The sequence below is a fragment of the Acaromyces ingoldii genome (genome assembly GCF_003144295.1).
Source record: "Acaromyces ingoldii strain MCA 4198 unplaced genomic scaffold FA10scaffold_1, whole genome shotgun sequence".
Lineage (NCBI taxonomy): Eukaryota > Fungi > Basidiomycota > Exobasidiomycetes > Exobasidiales > Cryptobasidiaceae > Acaromyces > Acaromyces ingoldii.
The window spans coordinates 1,556,264-1,579,397 of NW_020290247.1; the positions used below are offsets into that span (position 1 = coordinate 1,556,264).

The 23,134-nt window shown below is 56.7% G+C and overlaps 10 protein-coding genes across 10 annotated transcripts; 4 read left to right on the forward strand and 6 right to left on the reverse strand.

Annotated features, from left to right (window-relative positions):
• Window positions 1-116: 116 nt before the first annotated feature.
• FA10DRAFT_298629 (hypothetical protein) lies at window positions 117-3,804 on the reverse strand. The gene is made up of 2 exons (XM_025524618.1): window positions 3,573-3,804; window positions 117-3,490 (listed from the first exon to the last, which is right to left on the reverse strand). The coding sequence occupies exons 1-2, from the start codon at window positions 3,698-3,700 to the stop codon at window positions 145-147; spliced, it is 3,474 nt and encodes a 1,157-aa protein (XP_025380416.1). The 5' UTR covers window positions 3,701-3,804; the 3' UTR covers window positions 117-144.
• Window positions 3,805-3,928: 124 nt separating this feature from the next.
• Window positions 3,929-5,171, forward strand: FA10DRAFT_263897 (hypothetical protein). The gene is made up of 2 exons (XM_025520420.1): window positions 3,929-4,204; window positions 4,308-5,171. Exons 1-2 carry the CDS (start codon window positions 4,011-4,013, stop codon window positions 5,146-5,148), a joined length of 1,035 nt encoding a protein of 344 aa, XP_025380417.1. The 5' UTR covers window positions 3,929-4,010; the 3' UTR covers window positions 5,149-5,171.
• Window positions 5,125-6,719, reverse strand: FA10DRAFT_263898 (hypothetical protein). Its single transcript, XM_025520421.1, has 2 exons — window positions 5,654-6,719; window positions 5,125-5,577 (listed from the first exon to the last, which is right to left on the reverse strand). Exons 1-2 carry the CDS (start codon window positions 6,552-6,554, stop codon window positions 5,252-5,254), a joined length of 1,227 nt encoding a protein of 408 aa, XP_025380418.1. The 5' UTR covers window positions 6,555-6,719; the 3' UTR covers window positions 5,125-5,251.
• A 126-nt stretch (window positions 6,720-6,845) lies between these two features.
• FA10DRAFT_16369 (alpha/beta-hydrolase) lies at window positions 6,846-9,379 on the forward strand. The gene is made up of 7 exons (XM_025518173.1): window positions 6,846-7,439; window positions 7,522-7,806; window positions 7,875-7,895; window positions 7,970-8,566; window positions 8,655-8,694; window positions 8,759-8,868; window positions 8,929-9,379. The coding sequence occupies exons 1-7, from the start codon at window positions 7,026-7,028 to the stop codon at window positions 9,250-9,252; spliced, it is 1,791 nt and encodes a 596-aa protein (XP_025380419.1). The 5' UTR covers window positions 6,846-7,025; the 3' UTR covers window positions 9,253-9,379.
• Window positions 9,221-9,899, reverse strand: FA10DRAFT_263899 (putative DNA-directed RNA polymerase II 14.5 kDa polypeptide). The gene is made up of 3 exons (XM_025520422.1): window positions 9,850-9,899; window positions 9,511-9,783; window positions 9,221-9,438 (listed from the first exon to the last, which is right to left on the reverse strand). Exons 1-3 carry the CDS (start codon window positions 9,876-9,878, stop codon window positions 9,384-9,386), a joined length of 357 nt encoding a protein of 118 aa, XP_025380420.1. The 5' UTR covers window positions 9,879-9,899; the 3' UTR covers window positions 9,221-9,383.
• A 181-nt stretch (window positions 9,900-10,080) lies between these two features.
• FA10DRAFT_298633 (hypothetical protein) lies at window positions 10,081-10,534 on the forward strand (the record flags this gene model as incomplete). Its single annotated transcript, XM_025524619.1, has 3 exons — window positions 10,081-10,223; window positions 10,306-10,433; window positions 10,503-10,534. The coding sequence occupies 3 exons, from the start codon at window positions 10,081-10,083 to the stop codon at window positions 10,532-10,534; spliced, it is 303 nt and encodes a 100-aa protein (XP_025380421.1).
• A 137-nt stretch (window positions 10,535-10,671) lies between these two features.
• Window positions 10,672-11,823, reverse strand: FA10DRAFT_270544 (FAD-dependent thiol oxidase; the record flags this gene model as incomplete). The annotated part of the gene is made up of 2 exons (XM_025523066.1): window positions 10,672-11,445; window positions 11,542-11,823. The coding sequence occupies 2 exons, from the start codon at window positions 11,821-11,823 to the stop codon at window positions 10,672-10,674; spliced, it is 1,056 nt and encodes a 351-aa protein (XP_025380422.1).
• A 324-nt stretch (window positions 11,824-12,147) lies between these two features.
• Window positions 12,148-13,113, reverse strand: FA10DRAFT_270545 (GTP-binding protein ypt1; the record flags this gene model as incomplete). Its single annotated transcript, XM_025523067.1, has 6 exons — window positions 12,148-12,247; window positions 12,312-12,415; window positions 12,491-12,621; window positions 12,687-12,783; window positions 12,854-12,918; window positions 12,993-13,113. The coding sequence occupies 6 exons, from the start codon at window positions 13,111-13,113 to the stop codon at window positions 12,148-12,150; spliced, it is 618 nt and encodes a 205-aa protein (XP_025380423.1).
• Window positions 13,114-13,928: 815 nt separating this feature from the next.
• On the forward strand, window positions 13,929-15,828 carry FA10DRAFT_263901 (homocysteine synthase). The gene is made up of 4 exons (XM_025520423.1): window positions 13,929-14,204; window positions 14,271-14,918; window positions 14,989-15,576; window positions 15,643-15,828. Exons 1-4 carry the CDS (start codon window positions 14,180-14,182, stop codon window positions 15,723-15,725), a joined length of 1,344 nt encoding a protein of 447 aa, XP_025380424.1. The 5' UTR covers window positions 13,929-14,179; the 3' UTR covers window positions 15,726-15,828.
• Window positions 15,829-16,054: 226 nt separating this feature from the next.
• On the reverse strand, window positions 16,055-17,131 carry FA10DRAFT_16643 (hypothetical protein). Its single transcript, XM_025518188.1, has 3 exons — window positions 17,022-17,131; window positions 16,375-16,941; window positions 16,055-16,265 (listed from the first exon to the last, which is right to left on the reverse strand). The coding sequence occupies exons 1-3, from the start codon at window positions 17,079-17,081 to the stop codon at window positions 16,185-16,187; spliced, it is 708 nt and encodes a 235-aa protein (XP_025380425.1). The 5' UTR covers window positions 17,082-17,131; the 3' UTR covers window positions 16,055-16,184.
• Between the last annotated feature and the right edge of the window lie 6,003 nt (window positions 17,132-23,134).

A 23,134-nucleotide genomic window follows, 5' to 3' on the forward strand; every position in this document is an offset into this window, starting at 1 on the left:
ACGGTCGATGCACGCGCCATGCACAACCTCTCACGACTTTTTCCGAATCTCGAAAAGTCAGCACGAAAGGAAAAGGAGAAAAGGGAAGGAACAGAGAGGAACAGAGAGACCACGAGAAGAATATAATCATGCCATTGATCGAGCTCAAAACATCTGCGTCTCCTCATCGTCGTTCTGCGTCTCCTCTAGCTGCACCAGACTCTGCTGGTCGCTCAGTCTTGCCATCTCCAGATCCTTGTTTTGACTCTCTCCATCAAGCTCTCTATCCGGGGATTGGCTCTGGCTTTGGCTCTGGCTCTCTGCAAACGCCGGCGTCAGGCTCGGCTTCTTGAATCCCATCAGCGTCGTTTGTTTTCCCTTGCCCGCCTTGGCTCCGGCAGATTGTTGAGTCGCGGCCTTGTCTACGCGCTCAAAGAATGACGAAGACTTGTGCATGCTCCTGTCTCTCGTCATGCCCCGCGTCGCTGCAAACGGATTCGTCTTTTTGGCTGCACTGCTGCTGCTCGACGAGGTGAATGGGTCTGCCAAGTCGCTGTGCCTGCTCTTGTTCCGTTTCGTCTCCGATTCGCGCAGCACCGCATGGCCGGCGCCTCCTTCGTGTTCTTGCTCTCCTTGCTCCTCGTCCTCGTCGTTCTCCTGTGACTCAGCCCGGCGCTTCCTCGACGAGCTGTCCTCCTCATTAGTCATCTGGCTGACCTTTGTCTTTTCCGGTGTCGGCGTCGATGAAGCCGAGGAAGTCTGGCCATGTTCCTGCAGTGAGAGGCTGCCCCGTCCAAAGGATTTCCTCCCCGAGCTCTCAAACGGTCTCGTCAGGGCTGCCTTTGCCTCCTTGCTCCTCTGATCTGCCGATGCCGGTTCTTGGCTGCTCGATGCCAGTATCCTCGGTACCGTCACGACCTCCTCGGTCACGGCCGTCGGGGGCAGCAGCCCATAAGCCCGCGTCTCGTCCCTCTGCGCCCTCGTCGACACCCAGGCTCGCAGCTCGTCCATACGATCCGCCAGACTGGCCAAATGGAAAAAGGCGGCAATCTGCAGCGCAGCATCGAGCATTCGGCTGCCGTGGAGCTCCCTCGTGGCGTCGAGGGCCCTCGCGTGCCTGTCCGACTTGCATGCATGCTGGATCAGCTGCAGAAGCGCCTTGTCGGCGGTGTGGTCCAGCGTCCGCGGCTCCGCGAGCGTCTCGTCTTCGTCTCTCAGGTCCTCGTTCCGCCCCTGCAGGCGCCGGGCCATGCGAGCATCTCGGATGGACTGGGCGAGCATGACCGAGCGAAGGTGCTCTTCCTCGAGTGCCGTTACGGGTGTGTCCTGGCCGACGACGGGCATCGCCAGGTCGATTTCCTGGATCAATGGGCGCGACGAGGCGTTGGCGTCAGGGTACGGCTGGCTTCCCCGCATCATGACGCTCATCATGTGCGTCGTCGTCAGGCCGACGGGCCAGAATCGCAACTTGGGCTTGACGGCTTCGTCGATGTTTTCCTCTCCCTCTGCCTCGTCGGCTGCGCTTGTCTTGCTCGACTTGATCAGGTCCGTGTCGAGGCAAGGCACCCAACGTGCCTGACCCATTGCGCCAAAAGCCCGGTCGAGAACAAAGAGCTTGCCCGTGCTATCGTACAGCGCCGGTGCATCGAGCGAATTGAAGCCCGCCCAGGCGAGCGTGGCTCCCTTTGCGAGGGGAATCGTTCCCTCTTGGCGCACCGCAAACGTGGCCAGGTCGATGAGAGAGAACGACAGGTTCTGGAAACCGTCCATGGTCGCAGCGACGCGGTGCACAATCAGTGCCACGCTCTTGCCTGCGGCCAATGCCACCACTTGGCCTCCCAACGCCCAAATATACCGCTGGAGGCCCGAGCCAGAGAAGAAGCGCAAGTATCCGCTCGAGGTAGCCACAATGGCTGTGGGACAGTCATCTGAAGACGACCGAGAACCAGCGCGGCCAGCCATGGCCACGGCTACGGCCTCTTCTCCCCGGGGCAGGCTCACGGTCCATTCGCCGCCTGCAACGGCCCAGGCGCCCGTCGCTTCGAATGGCTTAAAGTACACAGTCGAAGGGTGGTCCCGTACTTCGTCGTCGTCCTCCTCGCTCGAGCGATTCTTCTGGCTGGGGCTTGCAAAGAGAGCGCCAGCTTCGCCCATGGAAGCCATTGAGTAGCCAAAGTGATCGACGAAGCGCCAGTTGCGCCGCGCACCCGCGTCGTGCGACTCAAAGGAGATGGACTGGTGGCTGCCCTGATCGTTTGCGACGAGGGACCCGATCATGTTGAAGCACAGGAAGCGTCGCTTGTTCTTCATGGGCGTCGAGCAGGGCTGGAACGCTGGCTGGGCGCGTGTCGTTGCACTCGGCAGCGCCGACCTCCTGCGATGGTAGAGTGACTGCTCGTCTTCTTCATCAACGACATCGGGCGACGTTGCCTTGGCTCTTCCATCGCCTTCCACATCCATCAGGTCATCGTCATCGTCGATGTCGGTCCCGCGAAAGAGGTCGTCGATGTCGTCCGTGTGGGCCTTGCTGCCCCTTGCCTTGTTGGCGGTGAACTTGGCATGCTCGACGTGCTCATAAGGCGAGGGCGAGGTACTGCCGACGACGTTCTGCCATCGAACGAGCTGGCCACTGTTGTCGACCCAGGCCAGCGCATCGTGGCCAGGGGACCACGAGATGCCGGTGACGAGGCCATCTGCCTTGCGAGAATGCAGTGCGCGCCGCGTCGCCGCTTCCCAGACCATCACCTGGCCATCGGTTGTCGCGCTGGCCAGGTACCGGCCATTGGGGCAAAAGGCCAGGGCAGTGATGGCGCCCCTGGGTGCCTCGGGACCTTCTGCGACAAAGGCGCCGGCCTTCTGCCACGAGGGCGCACTGATGAGGACGAGGTCGTTTGCCTTTCCGGCCACAACAAAGTACTGGCCCGAGGGATGCCAGACAGCCTGAGAAGCCAGCTCCGAGTCGGCAGCCGCGTGCGTCGAGACGAGGCCATCGAGGACCTTCACGCAGTCTGGCTCGGTCGTCGACAGGTCCCAGATCCTCGCTGAGCCATCGCTGGAGCAGGTGACGAGGAGCGGCTGGGTGGGGCACCACGCCGCTGCTCTGACGGGCCTGGTGTGGCCAGTGAGGAGCTGCACGCGCTTGAGGTCGCCCGAGTCGATGACCTTTACCACGAGCTCGTCGCTGCATACAGCCACCCTGGGCGTCTTTCCCGGCGACACGGCCCGCTCCAGGGCGGCGCAGCGAGCCGAGAGCGTGACCCTGGTGAGAACGGCCACAAGGTCGGTGGGCGAGACCTGCGTGTCGCCCACGCCGCCTTCCTGGGCCGCGGCAGTGTTGTGCTGGTAGATGCGCACACAGCCGTCCTCGGAGGCGGTGACGAGGTAGTCTGCATCGGCGTCGATCCACGTCACTGGCTTGGTGCAGTCGTCGATCATGAGGGGCTCCATCGACGAGTCGAGCTGTGCCGGCAGCATGCGCACGAGAAAGTCATCGCCGGCGGTAAAGATGCGACTTTGATCAATCAATCAATCAATCAATCAAGAGCAAAGAAGTCAGCCCTCTCCCACAGGACACTGCCGTGCGCGCAACTCACTCGCTGCTCTGGCCCCTGGAGTTCTTTGGCGCGTGGACGACTCTCGTCAGGCCCGGTGTGTGTACGATCTGAACGTTGAGACCTCCATCGCTGGCGCCCGCCGCCGTCGAAGAGGGAGCAAAGTCCATCCTCGTCGTAGACTGAGCAAAGTGCGGCCAGATTCGTCGCTAGAAATGTGGATGAGAATGAATGGGTGAGTGGTGTTGCTTTTGACGCGATCTGGAACGCGCGCGCGCGAATGCTCTTTCTCGACGCGATTCCAACTTTTTCCCTGCTTCTGCTAGTCAGTAGTAGTAGTAGTAGTAGTAGCACTTCACTTCCGGATTCCGAAAGATTCTCCAAAAAGTCAGCTTTGGCCTCTTTTGCTTGTGGTACAGGGTTGGATATCGTGAAGGACTTCAAGGTCCTCGGCGCATTTGGTGGAAAGTGGCGAGCGCAATGCCGCTGCCGCCGTCTTCTTCTTCTCGTCCGCGGTCGGCACTCGACGAGGCCGTCTTCCGCCTCTCGCGCTCGTCGTCGTCGTCGCCCTCTGCAGAACTAGACGATGAAGCGTCGATGGACCGCTACGTGGCCGAACTGCTCCTCCAGGAGGCTCGCGAGCCTTCTTCATCCACGTCGAGCTCGCCAGCCAGGTGAGTCATCCTCCACCGCCCTTCCTTCCTCCCGCCTTGCTCCTTGCTTGCTAGCTAGGAAGGAAGCTGAACACGCCGGTGCTTGTTGCCCCCCCCCCGCCAGGAGGAAGCCGAGCAACACACGATTCCTCCAGTCGATGCTGCAGAGTGTGCACGGCCACAATGAGCGCTTGGCTAGGGCGTCGCCGCAGGCAATGCCCTCGCAGGGCTCGCCATCCAGGCAGGGCGAGAGGAGGCGTCGCAGTCGGGAGCGCGAGGAGAGCGCAGGCAAGATGAGGGCGTGGAGCGACGGCGATGAAGACGAAGAAGGGGAGACGGAGAGACGATCAGGGGAGGACAGCCGCCGAAGCGTTAGGAGGGAGAAGCAGGACGGATACGGGGACGAGAAAGAGCCACGGCGGGGAGAGAGAAGTCGAAGCGAAGAGCGAAGGCGGGCAAATAGGAAGCATGACGATGAGAAGAGATCGAGGAGGCATGGGGAAGAGAGGGAGAACCGCGACGACCGACGAGATCGAAGAAGGAGCGCTTCTTCTTCACCACGGCGACGAAGAAGCCGCAGCAGAAGCAGCAGCCCGCCGCGAGCCAAGAATCGGCGGGAACGAAGGCGTCTAGAGAGGGAGGCAAGGCAGGAGCCAGACTCCAAGATGGACAAGTACTTTGCCTCGACCTACGACCCGCAGCTCGACGTCTCGAGCGAGGTAAGGACCGACGAATTGGGCCTCGTCGAAGACGATGGGTGGTCGCGCATGCTGGAGGTCATGCAGGAGCGACGGGAGAGAAAGGAGGAGCGCAAGGCAGAAAAGGCCAGGCGCAAGCTGGAGAAGAAGGAGCCGCGGCAGCAGCAGGACCAGCCACGAGCAGGGAGCAAGACAGTGATGGAGACACAGTACGCAAGGCAGGGCAGCACTAGGGAATGGGACTTGGGCAAGGAACAGCAGGATTGAATGCTATGTGCTCTAGTGATGGCAGTGCCAATTTTTGTTGTAGTAATAGCAGTAACAAATTGATGCCTGTGCTCTGTGGCGATGCAATGAGCGCATGTATTCATCATCCCGCCTTGTCCTGGTAGCCAGTGCCTCGTCGCGGTGTGCTCGATCCTGAGCCCGAGAGACGGGGCGATGCATCGAGACCTAGGAAGGCCTGTCTCTCGCGTTCGCGCGCTTCGTCGCGGCGGCTCGGCACACCCGGTGTGCGCCGAGCAGCTGCCTCGTCGGCGTCATAGACGACGTGGGTGAGGTGGACGTCGTCGAGGGATTCGTCGTCGACGGGGCCCGAGTCGGGCGACGAGACGAGGCGCGGATCCTCGTACGTCGAGAGGATCTTGCGCGTCTCCCGGTAGACGTAGTAGGACGTAAAGAAGCCGACGAGCGAGCCTGGATGGGAGAAAGAAGAAAGAAGGCAAGTGAGCATGCAACAGCGAGATTCTATCCCCTTCAATTTCGGCCTCACCAAGGACAATATAGACGCCATTGAGGATCCGCGACTTGTCGTCGAGGCTGGCCCGGGCACCACGGTGAATGAGCTCAAACATGCGAGCGCCAACAAAGACATGGAGGAGGAGCTTGGGCGTGGTGCATACCGTTGCGACGACAAAGTGGCCAAGCGAGATGGGCTGGAGCGAGGCGAAAAAGAGGTTGGAAATGGTAAAGGGAAAGGGCGAAAAGCGCAGGAGGAGGGCCATCGTCCACCCCCGCCGAGTCACAGCCGTCTCCATGGCGCGCCACTGGGCCGAGGCACGGAGCTTGTCGATGCGCGCCACCTTGCGGCCCCAGGTGCTGTTGAGGGCAACGTGCCTCAGAAACGTAAAGGAGCACACGGCACCCAGCAGGCATCCCGTGGCCGCCACAAGCCATGCTTGACCGATGCTCCCCGGTCCATGGTCGACGACGACGACGACGCCACTATCTGCCGCCGCCGCCGCCGACGAGGAGGAGGACGACGACGACGAAGGGTCTTCCTTGGTGCCCTCGGGCACGTACGCACTGCCAAAGGCCATGCCCGCAAGCGTGACGAGCGTGCCATAGCCGACCATGGGAGGGAACGAGGAGACGACGATGAGGGCCACGAGGGCGATCCTGGCATGCTGCAGACCTCGAATGACGAGGGCAAACGACGCCGTATAGTGGAGCACCTGCTCGGGGCCGACGACAAAGACGACGACAAAGATTGTGGCAGCATACAACAAGCCAAAGAGGACAATGGCGAGGCGTGTGGCCATCGGCTGGGCCTGGAAGCCATCGTACAGCGACTGCGCCCGAGCGACGAGAGAGGTAAGCCGGGACGACGACGACGGCCTTCTCCGCCACGGCCCGCCCTCGCCCTCGACGTCGACGCTGCCTCGCCGCGTCATGGACTACCTTTTCTGTTTCCTCGTCCCCGCTTTGGCCCTTGGCCCTCCCTTTTTTTTCCTCTTAGCCTCGCCTAATTGATGCTGAGGGCCCTTCCCGTTTCCGACGTCGTCCAGAGGCGCAGAGAAGGGAGCGGCTCGAGAGCCCAGAGAATGGAAATGAGAGGGTGAGGCGGCCGTCGACGTCGGGTTCCCCTTCCGTCGTTCGAAAATAGAGATCCAAAGTCCAAAAAAGAAAGAAAGTGCGTTCGACTCATGCGTGGAGGGGGTGGGGGATGGATGTGTGAGAGTCCGATTAATTCGGACCCTTGACCGTAGCTGCGCGCTCACTCCGCCTCGAGACATGAGTGAGGGGCTTGTCCGTGACGGCGGTGCGAGCTCCGCCATAGCCACGGGCCAGACACGAGTGCGCATAGCCAAGCCTATAAGAAAGCAGCGTTCCCTCTCTTCTCTCTCCAATGTCGATCACGCTCCATGTTTCTGGTTGAGTGCTCTGTGCTGGCCCTCTTGGCCGTGTACCTTTCAGCCTCATCTGCCTCTCCCTCCGCCCAGCGTCCCTTTGCCTCTTCAAAAGGGACAGACAAGCCTGGAGTCGGCTTTGAAGAGGCTGACTGCAGTACCTGGAAGCTCGATGTCAAGCCCCCGCTGCGGTGCTTTTTCTTTGAGACGCCTCTCGACTACAACAATGCCGCCGACAACCGGACTGCCCGGCTTGCGGTGCTCCACTACCCCGCTGGCGCAGGGAAGACACCACGGGAACAGGTACAAGGCTCCCTCTTTCTCAATCAGGGCGGACCTGGCGTCAGCGGCGTTCAATTTCTCATTGAGAGCGCCGAAAAGTACGACAAACTTGTCACAAATGGCGCCTACGATCTCATTGGATGGGATGTGAGTGACAACCACCCTTTCATACTGTGGTCCTTCCAGTGAAGTGAAGAGCGCCAAACATGTGTACCCTTCCCTCTTGCAGCCTCGAGGTGTGGGCCTGACGCAGCCCGGAGCGCGCTGTTTCCGCACGCTCGACGACGAATACTACGACTTGGTCAGCCCACAGAGCTTCCGTGGCGAGTCGGACGTGGGCCTCTCATGGGCATTGCAGAGCCTCACACTCCGCGCCGAAGTATGCTCAAATGCCCCCGTGGCTCCCGAGCTCCCCTTTGTCGGCACAAAATCGACAGTGAGAGACCTGCGGCTCATGTACAAGGCCGTGGGCGACGAGGGGTTCAATTACTACGGACTGAGCTACGGTACTGTGGTGAGTTTAGTTTTATAAGAACAAGAGCGGTTCCAAGAGCTTTGTCATGCTAACCGCTGGTCATCCAGATCGGAAATACTTTCGCAACGGTATGTATCCTGTTTTACCCAGGATGGCTGAAGTCTGTCTCCAACGAAGAACCCCGACTGATCATTTTCGCCAGATGTATCCCAATGAAGTTCGTCGCATGGTCCTTGACGGCGTCCTCGATGCTGACGACCATTACTCCGGGCTCTGGGAGACCTCGATGGAGGACAACGAGGCAGTGTACCGAGTCGGTTTCCTGGGCGAGTGCGCAAAGGTCAGAGAGCGATGTCAGCTGTACAAGGCCCTCCAAGACCAGCAGATACTCGATAGACTCTCGGACGGCGAAGTCGCAAGTCGCCTTGAAGATCTCATCAATGGCCTCTTGCAACGGACAAGGGCCAAGCCGCCGTACTCGACAGGACTCGAGACGCATCCCAACGGAACAATCGAGCGTCTCTTCCCGGCCCAGTCGGTATTCTATTCAAGGATTAAAAGCCTAATGTTTTCGTCCTTTTACCAGCCAAGAACCTGGAAGACAATGACGGAAGCCCTCGCCGAGCTAGTGGGAGGCAACGTTACGGGCTTCTTGCTCAAAACGACCTATCGACTGGGCTACGAGGCCTACAAGGAAAGGAAGCTGAAGAGGCCGCTCTCGACTGGAGCGGCCTTCAGGGCCATTGCGAGCGCTGATGCTCTCCAAAAACTTGCCACGTACGATGTGGATACAGTAGAAGTAGGTGTGCCAAAGAAGACATGGGTGGGGAAAGAAGGAATCGGAGTGAGGCAGCTGACATTGCTCTCCCTTTTTTTACGGAACGAAGAGTCGGTTGGACAAGCTGCAAGAAATTGCCCCTTTTGGTGGTGAGTCCCGCGCATCAATGAGAGGGTGACGATTCATGGCTGAATAGACGGCGATTGGCGGCAGCCGAGGTCTGGATCAACAACCAAATGAGCATTCAAACTTGGCGAATCGAGAACAATGACAAGTTCACCGGCAACTTTACCGTCGTGCCCAAATTCCCTATCCTCTACGTTGTAAGTTCGCAGTGGAAAATAGTGAGAGCACGACATGCTTGCTGAAGAGGGAGAGCAAAGGGAAACGACTACGACCCTGTGACACCATTGAGTGTCGCCAAGAAGCACGCGAAGCTGCGCGAGGGCAGTGGTCTGCTCAGAGTCAAGCAGTATGGCCACACCTCGGACCCCCTCATCAGCAACTGCACGAGCGACACCCTCCGGGCCTACTTTCTCAATGGCTCTGTTCCTCTGTTTGGTCATAACGTCGACGGCGACAAGGATGAAGTGGCGGGCAAGGTCTGCACAGCAACGGTGGGGCCTTACGACGACCAAACGCATTTTGAGAAGATGCTCAGGCGTCCGTACTCTGTGTTTGATAGCGAGCATCTGGGCCTAATTTGAGAAACCGGTGATGCCCTGCCGATGGTGATGACAAGTATGAATTGTTTAATGGTACAAAAATGAGTGCGGATCGAGTTCAGGCCAAGAGAATGTGGGAAGGAGAATTGGACAACGGTCGGATTGGCGGCCCATCAAGTCTTGATGGAATCGTCGCGGAAGAGCTCATTGCAGGCGGTACAGACGAAGCTTCAGACCATGAAATGTCAATCATCTCCATCCATCCCGAGACTCGAGAATTGAAGAAGAAACGTCACTCACAAGTAGATCATGCGATTGAGGATGCGCTTCGACTGATCCTGGAAAAAGACTGACTCGTGATGCCCACACCGGGGGCATGTGTGCTCGGTGCTTCTCGGCAGTGTGGGGTCCTTCATAAGCTGGTCAATGACGCCCGCCTGTTCCTTGGTGACGCTCATAAGATCGTTGCGGAACACCATCTTGTTCTGCGCCTCCTCCTTGTAAGGGCAGTTCCGGCATGCATTGAGCAGCGTCTGCGTTGAGCGGTCCACCTGCGGGTACAGGAGATTGTTGCTGCGCATCCCAGTCTAGTCAGAGGTCACACGCCTTGCAACAGCACAATCGGGATGCAAAGCTCACCATTCCGCACAGAAGTTGAGCGTCGTCATCGTAGGCCCTGGACCGTCGATGGCGCAAGATTGGAAGGGAGAGATGAGGACCGATGTCGGATTCCTCGAAAAGCCACGCGCGTCTTGCTCGACAGGAAGAACACGTGTGCATTTGCAATCCGACCTTTGCCGTCGTCGTCCGCACTGAACGACGGAATTCATCTCTCTCTTCCCCGTTCACTCCCACCCAGAAAAGAACAGAATGGCAGCCCTCCGACCCACGGCGATTCGTGCAATGGGAGCCCAGCGTGGCGCCTTCAGGCCGAGCCGCGCCGCCCTCGCACCCGCATCGAAGCCCGTTTTCCAGCCTCACGTCGGACGCTTCGCCGTCGAGAACGTGTACAAGTGAGTCCTCCCCCTTCCCCATCGTCTCCCCTATCCAACCCTCGCCCGCCTTGAAGTGACACTGAAAGATTGAATACGAAAGGTGGCTCCCGACTTTTGCCGTCTGGGGCGTTGGACTGGGAGGAGCTGTGACACTGTTCATGAGCCAGGTGCCCCTGTTCCAAAACGACGTCCTCAAGAAGATCCCCATTGTCGCTGGCTACTTCGAGGGTGAGTCCAGTCAATTTCTCGCCGCTCACCGGTTTTCGCCCTCATATCTCACCCTTGTGCCGCTTATAGACACTACCCCCGACGAGGACAAGCCCTTCTAAATAGAGGAACGGCATGTTGAAAAGACCACGAAGAAATCTATCTTCTTCAGCAAGCAACGAGGAGAGGCAATCGGGGGCCTGTTAGAGTGGTGTGGCAGTTGCATTGCAGGACAGAAAAGTATACACATGGACCGGAACTAATCACAGCTGCCATCCGCCGGACCGTCCTTCCACCTCCGGTTGAGCGCTTCCTCGTCGCACCTCCAGACCTCCTTGCCCAGGCGCTCGTTAACCTCATTGTGTATGCCGCAGAGCCAGAGCCTCAGTGATGGGCCTCGCTTGACGGCCTCTTTCAATGTAGTCGCGCCCCCTGAGCTAGCCCTGGCCTCCGACTGCCACGGCTGGCCCGAGTCCTCTTCGCGCGCAAGCTCTTGGCCAAGCGCCTGCGCGCACGAGTGGCACGGGTAGAGGTGAACGAGTGACCGGATAAGGGCCAGCATCGACTCTTGCTGAATCTCTGAGGGCTGCCGAGGATAGTAAGCCGCTGCACTGTGCAGAAAGGTCCAGGTGCTGTTGCCAATGATGTCGCCGTCCGGCGGGCATTCAGTCCTTTCGCCATCGTCTCCTGCGGACGAAGGCAAAACGGGAGTGATGGTTGATGGCTCTTTTGCGCCTCGCATGGCAGCTGTGAATGCGAGCTTCGAGTTGCAGGCTTTGCATGGTTTTCCGTCTGGACCGAGAACGATGTTTTTTCTACCCCCCACCCTCGCATTCTGAATCTCCTCGCCTCTCCTGCCCGGCTCTTCCTCTTCGGCCTGCACCGGCTTCCTGCTGAACCATGATGAGCTCCTTGACTTGGTTGCTGGCCGCTCCTCGGCCTGCGGCGGGACACCCCACTCTGGTGTCCCCTTTGGCCTTTCGATTCTCTTTGGCTCCCACTCTTCGAGCTCTGACTCTTTGCTCTGCAATCTCTGTTCGTGACATCGGCATCAGCATCAGCGTCTTCCCCTTCGCAAGTTTCTCTTTCTCTCAAGAAAGGCTTCACAGGACCCATCATCTAAACGCACAAAGTACTCTTCGCGGATGTCGACCCGCCGCCGGTCTTTGCGCATGCCAAGCTCCTCCTGCTTGCTCATGCTCTGCACCTTCGTCGCATTGTAGTCGTACCGCGTCTGTGTCAGCGATGAGAGACCATAGGAGCCCGCAACAATCGTCAGGACAAAGGGCAGGCCGAAAAAGAGCACCGGCCTCCTTCGGACCTGAGGTGTCAGGCGAGCGAGTAGGTTCGCCCTGTTGCTGCCTGAAGCCGCCGAAGAGGCGCTTAGCGGCTTCGAGTCGAATGTCGGCATCTCCTGGAAGCAGCAAGTGGACAAGAAACTACTTCTTTCGGACGTAATGCCAAGGTGGAGATTTTTCCCGAAGGCAACTTTCGAACACGTGGTTTGCCTCAGCTCAAGGCGGTGCTAACCCTCCGGTGACAGTCACCCACGTCCTGGTACGAGTAGGGCATCGTCAAATTAAATCCCCCCCTCCCTTGCGCATTGTGACTGGCTGAGTTGTATGGAGAAATAAGGAATGAAAGGAAGGGAGGGAAAAGGAAAGGACCGTAAAACAGAGGAAGAGAAGAAAACGAGAGTAGATATGAAGGGGCGGGGCGAAGAACCTCGCCTCGTCTAGCAGCAGCCACCCTGGTTCTGGTCCGCCACGTTCTGGCCCTGCCCGAGCTTGACGTTAGACTTTCCGGGCGCGTTGTTCACCGACGCCGATCCCATGCTGTTGGTCAAGAAGGAGTAAGCGCGCGCGAAAAGAAGACGACTTTCAAGCCATTGCTACGCACCGGTCCTTGATCTGCTTGGCCATGGTCAAGAAGGCCTGCTCGACATTGGTTGCGCTCTTAGCTGATGTCTCGAGGAAGGGGATGTTGAGTTGATCGGCAAATTCCTGGCGAGAAACAGGCAAGACGTCAGTGATCCCCAGCTATTTCGACTCCCAATTTCAATCGACGAGATTGCGCACCTTGGCAACATTGTACTCGACAACCTTCTTGCTCGTCAAATCGCTCTTGTTTCCGACAAGGAGCTTATTGACTCCCTCGGTGGCATACCGGTCAATCTCTTGGAGCCATTGCTTGACATTGGCGAACGTGTCTGTGTTTCGGGAAACTTCACTAAGCAGGGGTCTCGTTACGTTGGCGATGCGGCCATCAACCTACCCTGGTCAGTCACATCATAGACGACAATGATACCATGTGCACCTCGGTAGTACGACGACGTGATTGTGCGGAAGCGTTCTTGTCCTGCCGTGTCCCACTACAGCACATTTCCGCAGCCTATCAGTCAGTGGAGCCGCGGATGAACAGGACAGAGCAAGTCAACTCACAATCTGGAGCTTCACAGTCTTCCCCTCGAGTTCGATAGTCCGGATCTTAAAGTCGACGCCAATGGCTGCACAAATTTCAAGATCGATGTGAGCGGATCAAGGGTGCGGCACGCAGATCGAAGCCCTATCAGAAACTCACTAGAGATGTAGCTCTCCGTATAGGTGTCGTCGGCAAAACGCAGGAGAAGACAGGACTTGCCCACACCCGAGTCTCCGATCAAAAGGAGCTTAAAAAGGAAATCGTAGTCGCGGTTATCCATGGCCTCTCTCCCAGTGGTTCGCCGATTGCGTTGCAGGAGGAAGATTTGGGAGCGGGAGGCGCTTAGTGGTGGTGGAGAGCAGGGGGGATGGCGTAGCGCTGGCCTCGACGCGAGAAAATAGTTGCTCGCGTGGCTCAAACATGCACGGTCCACTCCCCTCTTCACGTGCCCGAGCCCTGCACCATTACTGCCCACGACTCGCACCAGCGGACAAGCGCCCATATCAGGCTTAAAGAGAGCTTGTCGCAATGGCTTGCGATCTCCTACAACAGTCTCATGCTGGGTTTCACTTTCTTTCTGAGCCTTGAGTAGCCCCCTTCTGTTGGTGCAGACCAGCGCTCCCCTATGGACCAGGAGACGATCTTCAACACCGCTTCTGACTAAACATCTCCCGTTGGAGTCTTCAGCTCCTAACCACCGCTACCATCCTTAGTCATCGCTGCGAATGACGAAAGGTGTCCTTACAGAAGTCAATGCTTGCAAATTGTGATTACTTGAAGGCGCCGGGGTAATAACTCTCTACAGTTGAGGGCAAGCTCGATCAGCGCGCCCCAACAGCACTGCCGGCCCCTTAAGCTTGAAGAAATCTATTACACCGACGCCTATTGTGAAGGCGAGGCTCTTTGTCGAACGCTCTTATGATCATTTCCCCCCGCTGGTCGCTACCATGCATGTTGTCACCCTTCCCTCGGAATCAAACATGTGGAGTAGGACGCCATGCACACCATTTCACGTGACAAGCAAAGTGATCCGTGCGAGGGCTGCCTGAGCACGCCATCCGAAGGATTGATGTCGGCTAGTTTGATCTTCTTGCAGTCTTTGCGTCCAGACGAGGAGCAAAGTGACAGGCCTTATGCTGATGGAGGACTAATTAGACCCGCTTTTATTTTCCTTTCAAGCAGGCGGCTGTCCCCGAGCACGTTCGTTAGCAAGTAGTCGAACGGTCGGCTGACCAGCCATAGTGAAGGAGGGGATATAAAGACTCGGATATCAAAGTTCTTCCTTCTTCTCACCCACCTTCACTCCCTTTGACTTTGCTTCCGTTCCCCGAAAGTCCGGTTGCAAGATGCCTTCTCACTTTGACACGCTCCGTAAGTGTCTCGCGTGGTCGCCCTCATCCGCTTCATCGTGCTTACCGCAAGATGCCTGTTCTGCAGAATTGCACGCCGGCCAGGAGCCCGACCCGGGCTCCAACGCCCGTGCTGTGCCCATCGTGGCTTCGACGTCGTTTGTGTTTAACAACTCGGAGCACGGAGCAAACCTCTTTGGTCTGCGCGAATTTGGCAACATCTACTCCCGCCTCATGAACCCCACGAACGATGTGTTTGAGAAGCGCATCGCTGCGCTCGAGGGTGGTGTCGCCGCTGTGGCTGCCTCGTCGGGCCAGTCCGCCCAGGCCATGGCACTCCTGTCGCTGGCCAGCGTTGGTGACAACATTGTCTCGACGTCTTACCTCTACGGAGGCACCTACAACCAGCTCAAAGTTCTCTTTCCCCGATTTGGTGTCACTACAAAGTTCGTCCAGGGTGACAAGCCTGAGGACTTTGCAAAGGCCATCGATGCAAAGACCAAGGCCATTTACATTGAGAGCATCGGCAACCCACGATACAACGTTCCCGACTTTGAGGCCATTGCCAAGGTCGCTCACGACAACAAGATTCCCCTTGTCGTGGACAACACATTTGGCGCAGGCGGCTACCTCGTCCGGCCCATTGACCACGGCGCGGACATTGTCGTCCACTCAGCTACCAAGTGGATCGGTGGCCATGGCACCACGATTGCTGGCGTTGTCGTCGATTCTGGAAGTGAGTCTCTTGGTCTCCCTTTTCCTCTGCAGTTGTTCCTCCTTCACCCCAGCTGAAATATCTCTTGTAGAGTTCGATTGGGCTGCTTCGGGCAAGTTTCCCCAGTTCACTGAGCCTTCCGAGGGTTACCACGGCCTCAGGTTCTGGGACACGTTCAAGGCGATCACGTATGCCATCTACGTCCGAGTCGTCGTTCTCCGCGACCTTGGCCCCGCTTTGAACCCCTTCGGCTCGTTCCTGCTCCTTCAGGGTCTTGAAACGCTGAGCCTGCGCGTTCAGAGACACGTGGACAATGCCCTTGCGATCGCCCAATACCTCGAGAGCCACCCTAGGGTCTCCTGGGTCTCATACCCGGGCCTTGCGAGCCACCCGAGCCACGAGCTCGCAAAGAAATACCTCAAGAACGGATTTGGCGGTGTACTCTCGTTTGGAATCAAGGGCGATGCAGCTGCAGGTTCGGCTTTCGTAGACAACTTGAAGTTGGCCTCTAATTTGGCCAATGTGGGCGACGCCAAGACGCTTGTTATCCACCCTGCCTCGACGACGCACCAGCAGCTGACGGACGAGGAGCAGACAGCCAGCGGCGTGACCAAGGATCTCATCCGCCTCTCGGTCGGCATTGAATTCATCGACGACATCAAAGCTGATCTCGATCAAGGTGAGTCTCTCCTTCCGACTAGCAAAGGTTGCGATTCGCCATACTGATACCCGGTTGCCCTCGTAGCCTTTGCTGCCACCGCGAATATCAGCGGTGACATCAAGACAGGCGGAAAGGGCCCGGCTCCCGGCCTCAGCGGTGCCGCCTAGAGGGTGAAGAGAAATGGTGTTTTCAATTTACCCCACTCTTTCCCAAGCTAAAAAAATAGCTCTTGCAATTCAGTGGGAGAATGAATCGCACTTACGTTGACATACAAGACCGTGATGTGATCTGCCCCACCCTCTCATGTTGACGAGTCCCGAACCGGCGACTCTCATTATTCTTTTCCTTACGCCTTTGCCTTTGTGGGAGCTTATGCTGCTATCGTTGGTCTAACCAATCGATACAACTGAGAGCTGATGGGGGTGCGCTCTGCTCATCCGACCTTAGCTTTGGGTTGAGAATAGGCGTATGTGGCAGCTCCATTCTTCGTGGCCGCAATTTTTTCGTGCATGAAATCGCCTTTTGTTTTTCATTTATTTCCTTCTCGACTTTGCTTTTTGCATCATTTTTTTAGGAGCCAATAGCTTTGAAATATGTTCACCATCCGGTGACATCACAACCGATCATCACTTTTGACCGTGCCCCCTGCCAGGTTTGATCGCTTTGGCTTTGCCTTTAGCGCTCAAACACTCTGCCTCTTTCCACTGCTTTGTCGCGGCCCTCGGACGACCCTCGCTGTCCAGCACGATGTTGGGCGGGGCCAGCACCTTCTTCACCTTCGCTGGCACTGCTGGCCGCGCCCTCGTCGGTCTCAACCGCTTCCACTCTTGCTCGCCTTTCGACTTCTGACAATCTGCCCTCGGCTCTTTCACCTGAGCTCGGGCTCGGTCCTATCAACGTTTGTCTCAACGGTATCTGCGGGTATCTTGCCATGCCTCCACTCATGATCGTCCTCTCGAGATCGCCCATAGTGCCGCTCTCCCGTACACCGCTCGTCGCTCCGCTGCCTGATGCATTGCCGGATCCAGATCCACTGCCGCTTGCGCTGCCGTGCGATGCAGACGTGGGATCAGTCGATGTCGTTGGGCCAGTTGACAATGAGGGAGTTGTCGACATCGTGCCAGTGAGGCTCCCGCTCACGCTTCGGCTGTCTTCGCCTCTTGCACCGCCTGTCCCGGGGGTAGATCCAGACGCGCTCTTACCGAGTCTTGACGCAGCCATCGTCCCAGGTCCGGGTCCCGCTGCCGCTTGATTCTCGGCCAGCGTAGAGATTGAGATGTCGGAGATGCCACGGCCTCGAATGCCACCGCGACCCCTCGTCCCCTTCTTGTTTCTACCGCCTCGAAACGTGATACCCGCATCCTCCAGCACCTGCTTCTCTTTCTGTTTGATGAGTGGAGAAAGTCAGCCTGTGCTCGTGAGGGGCTTGTGACCTGGAATGTAGTTGCGCTGCCCGTCCTTACCTTCGAGGGGGGGCCACGTTTCCGGAGCACATCCTCCGTCGTGCAGACGCGACCAGCCATCAGGCAATTGTCGCATGTCGGCTTTGCACGGTTGCACTACGAGAGAGAGTTATCGACGAATGATTAATCGAGAACGAAAGACGACGAAAGGCCAAAGGGTCCAAAGTCGGATTTGGGACGACGAGATGGAATGAGTCAAAAGATTAAATATGAGTGGGTCAGCATTCTGGTCTACTCAAAGTGTCGTCGTCGACGTTCGGACTATGGCGCCCTAGGTTGTGCCCAATTCAGAATTCGTAGCCAGGACGAAGAAAGATATAATAATATCTTGCCCTTCGATCCGTCTGTCCCTTCACCTGTTTCTCTTTCCGCAAATGAATTCCCGTCCTCTCTGTCTCCGTCGAATCACCCATTCGTCCTTCCATCCATCTATCACCTCTCTCTCTGAATCGTCCCGACATCACTAACCTTGATCTTTCGCTTTCGACAAAAGTCGCAAGCAGCCGGGGCCGTCGGCAGGTCTGGCAAGCGGGCTCGCATCTCGCGCAACATCTCGCGCGCCAATTGCGGATCTTTGGCCCGACTGATGTCTGTAAGGCCAATATCAAATTTCCCCTGCCGGCGCGGATTTGTCGATGTCGACGCGATACTCGAGGGTGAGGAGACGGGAGGGAAAGTGAACGATCTCGGCGATGCTCTTGCGAAGAGAGACGGACGGCGCGAGGGGTCACGTTGCTGTTGTTGGTGCTGTTGTTGGGACTGCTGCATGTGGGGTTCTTGAAGCTGGGATTGCTCGTGAGCAAGTTGATGGTGGTGGTGGTGGTGGTGGTGATGTAGATGGTTCTGGTGGTAAGGGTGTTGGCTCGACGCGAGGCCATGACCTTGATCGTTTCGGTAAGGATTACCTCCTCCGCTGCTGCCACCACCTGCCTGTGTTTGCTGAAAATGTGTGGGCAGGCTGTACTGACTTGGAACCTGCGGCTGTAGCGGCATGGCATTGCCCACGACCTGATCCATCATCGCTCCACTCGCATCAGGCATAGTCACCCCCGAAGGTGTATACGTCGGATAGCCGCCGCTCGTAGTGCCCGGGAATGATGCGTCTCTGATCCCTCCGCCGCCACCTTGAGACGAGAATTGGTTGACGGAAAGCTCATCATGATACGCGGGGTATTCGCTACCTGACCTCGCAGCAGTGACTCTTTGACCAGCTGGCAGAGACGAGAGTTGCAAGTAAGGTAGCGGCTGGTGCCGTAGAAGGTGAGATGTGTCCGACAGTGTGCCTCCCCCCTGCGACGAGGATTGATAGAACTCTCTTTGTTCGAAGGAGGACCGGGCGTCATTGGACGAGCCTTCTGAGGGGTCGCTCCCGAAAGGCCCCGACGCTGTACCTGTATGAGACCGTTGCTGCTGCTGTTGTTGTTGTTGTTGTTGCTGCTGCTGCTGCTGATGCTGCTGCTGCTGCTGCTGCTGCTGATGCTGATGCTGTTGCTCTGGTTGATAATGGTGCTGATACGTTTGCTGTGTCTGAGTGTTGGCCGGAAGGTGCGTCTGCGTCTGCCACGGGGTGGACAACGTGTAAAGCGATTCCGTTGTCTGTTGTTGTTGCTGCTGCTGTTGATGCTGCTGCTGCTGTTGTTGTTGTGGTTGTTGCTGTTCCCATTGGAGGGGCGCTGTGTACCCTGCCATGGTACGCTGCTGACCCCGTCGACCATGCTGCACGCCAGAGGAGGTCCCACTCTCGTGTTGCTCTTGAAAGGAAGAAAGTTGGCGTTCTGGCTCTTGCTGGTCAGTGATGAAACGGCTAGTACCGCTCTGATGATGATGCATGTCGTCGTCGTCCGAGTCTGCATCGTTGGTGTCGCTTCTGCTGCCGTTACTGCCCACGTCGCCAGCACTTCTGCCTCTTTCCTCTGCATCGGCCTCCGGTGGGTAGGACCAAGTCCATGGAGTCTGGCCAGACATGAAGCCAGCAAGGCCTTCCAGACAGAGTGGACCTCAGCCTAAGGCTCTCGTTCAAGCTTCTGTCCCTTGCTCGGTCTACGTGCCTTCTCTCTCGTGTATGTAGAGCAGGCTCGTCGCCGCCAAGGACTGACCAGATGAGCGAGGATGATGGTGTGCAGTCCTGTCTGTCGAGAGGAAGGTCGATCACGGCTTTCAACCTCCTCAAGCGAAAGCGATAGTCTGAAGAAGGAGCGCGATAAGGCGAGATCGAAGGGGGAAAGAGAGGGAGGGAGGAGAAAAGTGGGTAGGAAGTGCTTGGAGAGAAGCAAAAAGGGTCGGTGAATGGATGCTTGGATAGAAGCGCCAGGAAAGGGTCAAGGGGTACCGGGAAAGTCAAGCTGAAGGAGCATCCGGCTGCTATTGGGTCACTTGCTCGTTATGCGGCCCTCGCGGCCTCAAAAGCGGCCGCTTGGCCCTCTTTCCCTTCCTTCTCGGTGACTTCGGCTCGTCGCGATGGTCGGGGTTGAATTTGCTTTACTCACTTGACGGCTCCAGTCACCAAGGATGCTGCTGGCCGGGGTTGAGCTTATCGACGGCGACGGCCGAAGTTGCCCGTTCGGAGGGGGCAGTGTCGAACTGGGTTGGGCTGGAAATTTCGCTGACGAGGGACGTCTTTGTCGACGAGAAGGTCCTCTTGCCCCACTCCTCCGTCCTCTTCTCCCCTTCTCTGAACTTACACCAAGATGATGATAGACTTAATCAGCGAAACCATGAATCATGCCGTAGAGCGCCACAGCACAGTCTGAGCCTTCCCTCAAGCTCATCAAGATACTATGAGGATGCCAGAAATGCTTAGCGCACCACCTTGCCCTGACTTTCTCTACGCACCTGGAGGTTCTTCTTTATTGACCTCCCCCTTCCTCGCTCGATGCCGCAGCTCTTTCTCTCGCTAGGGTAAAGCGATGACGCAAACTGTCGATGAGTGTACGTCTAGCCTAGCTCGAAGATGACGTTTTCTGTATTGTGATTGACACAAAGATGATTGCTTTTGACGTCTATTTGGGCTTTCATGGAGGACTTGCGTGTCGTCTTGCCGGAATAGTTTGCCCGTTTTCGAGACTGACTGTGTCGAGGAGTGTGTTCGAGGAAGGCTAAAGAAGTTGCTTCTTTCTCAAGCTTGCCTTGTTGGTGACCTCTCGTCGTAAGCGGAAGAGTGTAAGGGCTCCAATGAGAAAATTTTGTTATGGCTTTGGCTACGCTGAGCGAGTGACAAGAGCAAGCTGGAGGCGCGTAGTGACGTTTGTGGCCGACTGATATGTTAAGTGGACCGAGCGGTACGAGTGAAGCTGTATGATGGCTTCAGGAGGTGAATTAATGGAAAAGCCCCTTCCGAGGTGAATAATTGGTGAATACTGTCGCTTGGTTGGCAATTCGAATGGTGAGAACGCGGTGGGGGTTTGGAGCCGTGAAGATCGGTGCGCTGTGGCCCTTAAAGCGATACCTTCTTTTTTTTTTGGCCTTGGCTTTTTCCTGACTGCCAGCCAAAATATTTTCTTTCCAAACACCTTGTGGCCAGTCGTTGTCACAGATGCTTGGCAAGCAGCTTCAGAGGGAGTCCCAGTGACTACAGCTGTTTGCTGTGGTGACGGACGAGGATGGATGACTCAAATACGAAGCTCGAAATCGAGCGATAAAGTGTGTGTGGGCACAACGCGTCCAGATGGCGATGGTCCGAGGGTGTGAAAAGGCGGAGAGCGGCGACAAACAGTGGATTGTTCCTACAAGATGTAGGAAGGGTAAAAACCTGAAGGTCAGAGACTGAAGGGCGAGACAAGCTCGTAATTTCCCTCTTCCCTGGGTTGAAGAAGTGTTGAACGCCGAGCTGACGCAACCGGAGAAGGCTGTAGGATCAGTCGGCCTGTCTTCTTGGTCGATAACCTCGGTCGTAGGCTCTAAAATATGCCGAGTCGAAGAGCCATAGAGCAGACGAAATGGCCGGGCAATAGGAAATATCAAAAGAGTAGACCGTTGATAGCGGTTAGCTCTCTCCGAAAAGCAACGTCCTGCTTCTCCCTTCTCGCGCGCGTTGGAGTTTAACGTTGGACAGTGGACAGACACAGTGGACAGAGTGCCGAGGGAAATTCCAGGACTCATCCACAGGTCAACGTTCTGGCGAGAGCTGATTTCCTTTCGGGAAAGGGAAGAGGAAGTGTGTCTGCCCTTCGTGGGTGTGGATTTGGTAAAAAGAGAATGGAAGAAACAGGTGGGGAGGAAAAGTAGTTTTAGGATCGATGCACCTCCCCAAATCAGCATCGGTTGCGCCAGCTTCCAAAGAAGGCGACTGGGCCTTTTCGCCGCCTTATTTTAAGACATGTTGCCACCTCCTCTTCTACCCTGCCACGCCGTTCACAAGCTCCACTCTTGTCTAGATGTTGCGTGCTATTGACAGCAGACGGTACAGACAACATGCTGTCCTCCAGCGTCTTTGGACGATGAGTAACGTAGAGGTGGATTGCCCGTTCTGCAGAGATCGGTGAAGGTTGCGAGGGCGAGACTGGGCATAGTAGACATTACAATGGCTTTTAAATTTCCTGCATGTCTACCTGGATGGGTTTGCCCGTTTTCCTCTGCGATCAGCATGTGCGTCCCATTTTTGTCACAAACATCCCATCCGTCTTCTCTGGAGCCACGAACAATTCTCCAATTTAAGACTCAGGAGATTGCGAAGTAAATTGCCAAGGTCGTCTCTTCGTGGGTCTTCCTTTTGGTCCGTTCTGCTCTCGCCTTCATCAGAGAGAAGGGACGTGGCACAAGATGATTCAGAAGATCGCCTTGTGCGAGAAGGATCCGCTCTGCCACCGTGCTTCGAGGAGATGTGTGGCACTTCCCCCTCACAGCCACGGCATCTGCCAATATAAAGTGAATTCATCTAGCGATGCCCATTTGTGGGCGCTTTCATGTGGCCGTAGCTCTGGATTCGCAAGCAGCTCACGAGGTAAAATCGGCAAGCTTTGGGAATAAGCCCCAACTACCTATGTAACGACTCGGCAGTTCCATAGACTGGAGCACACTTCCAAGCATTGCGGATCTGATTGTCTATTGCTCCGCCCACGCCTTGGTAGCTTCATGTAGCTCAAGTCCCAATTTGAATGGATACCGAAAATCTGCTCTAGATTTCATTCGATATCTTGCAACTACTCATTGCCCTTAGAGACAGCCCAAGCGTAGAATCCCTTAGAACGGATTAAGCTACCGAGAGCAAAATTGGCAAAGTGAGAAGTGCTCGGATGATCGTCGTAGCTTTACGTCGGCACCAAGCGCCGGTCAATTCAGGGAGGTGTTTTTCTCATCGGCAGGGTCTCTGCCGGACCTCTTCTCGCTGTAAATCTCATCTTTAGGGCTGGTAAGTCGAACATCACTGGGCAGCCGTTGGGTGTCTCGATTACGGCTTGCGGAGCGAAAATTAGGCACGGGCCCACTTGTAAGGTTGCATAGCATGCCAAAGGGTCCAAAAAGACAGCTCGGCCTCTTAGTGGTCCGGGTCGGTGGCAAATTATCAAGAAAGTGTACTATCAAGCGGGAAGAAACATCGGGGGCTGCTGCGCTAGGGAATCGGGCCGCAAGGCGGAGAAGGTTCAACACAAGTCAGCATGTACCCTGGAGGTGTACTTCAGGTCCAAGTAAAGTACTCGATCCCCTCGATCAACAGACCCTTTTAACCCCGTCATATGAGTTATGCCTTCTGCTATCATGTAGAGCCATGTGGTGGTGTTCGCAAATCATTTCAAAGTATCTTCGTGCCCCCCCCCCCTCCCCCCTCCAGGCGAATGCGAGTACGGTCGATGGTCCATCACCTTGATCGACTCTGAGGTCTCTCACGCGGCCTGAAACTGAAGCAAGGCATCTCAGGAATCGATTCCCAACCTCCGCTGAAGTGGATATCACGTGTTCGGAAAAGCAGCCTCCACGCGGTCGTCCGTGCGCTGGATTCTAGCAAAGTGGAGACCGAGTCGCCCAACCTTCCACCCTCTTTTTATCTCTCTCACCCAACCACGCCAGCAAACGAGAATCGCTTTGACAATTGATCACATTTCACAATGGTGGGTGATAAGCGAGTGGAACAGTGGATGCCTCTATGAGGTAGCCGAGCTGACTGCAGAGCCAACGAC

What these genes read in the sequence shown, in the direction of transcription:
- FA10DRAFT_263899 (XM_025520422.1), bottom strand. Translation starts at nt 9,878, where the DNA reads ATGACGACGCTCAACTTCTGTGCGGAATG. An exon ending in CTCAACTTCTGTGCGGAATG is followed by an intron (nt 9,784 to 9,849) that starts GTGAGCTTTGCA and finishes TGGGATGCGCAG; the next exon opens with CAACAATCTCCTGTACCCGC. An exon ending in CTCAATCGCATGATCTACTT is followed by an intron (nt 9,439 to 9,510) that starts GTGAGTGACGTT and finishes CATGGTCTGAAG; the next exon opens with CTTCGTCTGTACCGCCTGCA.
- FA10DRAFT_298629 (XM_025524618.1), bottom strand. Translation starts at nt 3,700, where the DNA reads ATGGACTTTGCTCCCTCTTCGACGGCGGCGGGCGCCAGCGATGGAGGT. An exon ending in TCCAGGGGCCAGAGCAGCGA is followed by an intron (nt 3,491 to 3,572) that starts GTGAGTTGCGCG and finishes GATTGATCAAAG; the next exon opens with TCGCATCTTTACCGCCGGCG.
- FA10DRAFT_263897 (XM_025520420.1), top strand. Translation starts at nt 4,011, where the DNA reads ATGCCGCTGCCGCCGTCTTCTTCTTCTCGTCCGCGGTCGGCACTCGAC. An exon ending in ACGTCGAGCTCGCCAGCCAG is followed by an intron (nt 4,205 to 4,307) that starts GTGAGTCATCCT and finishes CCCCCCCGCCAG; the next exon opens with GAGGAAGCCGAGCAACACAC.
- FA10DRAFT_16643 (XM_025518188.1), bottom strand. Translation starts at nt 17,081, where the DNA reads ATGGCTGGTCGCGTCTGCACGACGGAGGATGTGCTCCGGAAACGTGGC. An exon ending in AACGTGGCCCCCCCTCGAAG is followed by an intron (nt 16,942 to 17,021) that starts GTAAGGACGGGC and finishes CTCATCAAACAG; the next exon opens with AAAGAGAAGCAGGTGCTGGA. An exon ending in GGCGAGCAAGAGTGGAAGCG is followed by an intron (nt 16,266 to 16,374) that starts GTTGAGACCGAC and finishes GCCGCGACAAAG; the next exon opens with CAGTGGAAAGAGGCAGAGTG.
- FA10DRAFT_263901 (XM_025520423.1), top strand. Translation starts at nt 14,180, where the DNA reads ATGCCTTCTCACTTTGACACGCTCC. An exon ending in TTCTCACTTTGACACGCTCC is followed by an intron (nt 14,205 to 14,270) that starts GTAAGTGTCTCG and finishes CCTGTTCTGCAG; the next exon opens with AATTGCACGCCGGCCAGGAG. An exon ending in CGTTGTCGTCGATTCTGGAA is followed by an intron (nt 14,919 to 14,988) that starts GTGAGTCTCTTG and finishes TATCTCTTGTAG; the next exon opens with AGTTCGATTGGGCTGCTTCG.
- FA10DRAFT_263898 (XM_025520421.1), bottom strand. Translation starts at nt 6,554, where the DNA reads ATGACGCGGCGAGGCAGCGTCGACGTCGAGGGCGAGGGCGGGCCGTGG. An exon ending in TGGCGTCTATATTGTCCTTG is followed by an intron (nt 5,578 to 5,653) that starts GTGAGGCCGAAA and finishes TCTCCCATCCAG; the next exon opens with GCTCGCTCGTCGGCTTCTTT.
- FA10DRAFT_16369 (XM_025518173.1), top strand. Translation starts at nt 7,026, where the DNA reads ATGTTTCTGGTTGAGTGCTCTGTGCTGGCCCTCTTGGCCGTGTACCTT. An exon ending in GACTGAGCTACGGTACTGTG is followed by an intron (nt 7,807 to 7,874) that starts GTGAGTTTAGTT and finishes CTGGTCATCCAG; the next exon opens with ATCGGAAATACTTTCGCAAC. An exon ending in TCGGAAATACTTTCGCAACG is followed by an intron (nt 7,896 to 7,969) that starts GTATGTATCCTG and finishes CATTTTCGCCAG; the next exon opens with ATGTATCCCAATGAAGTTCG.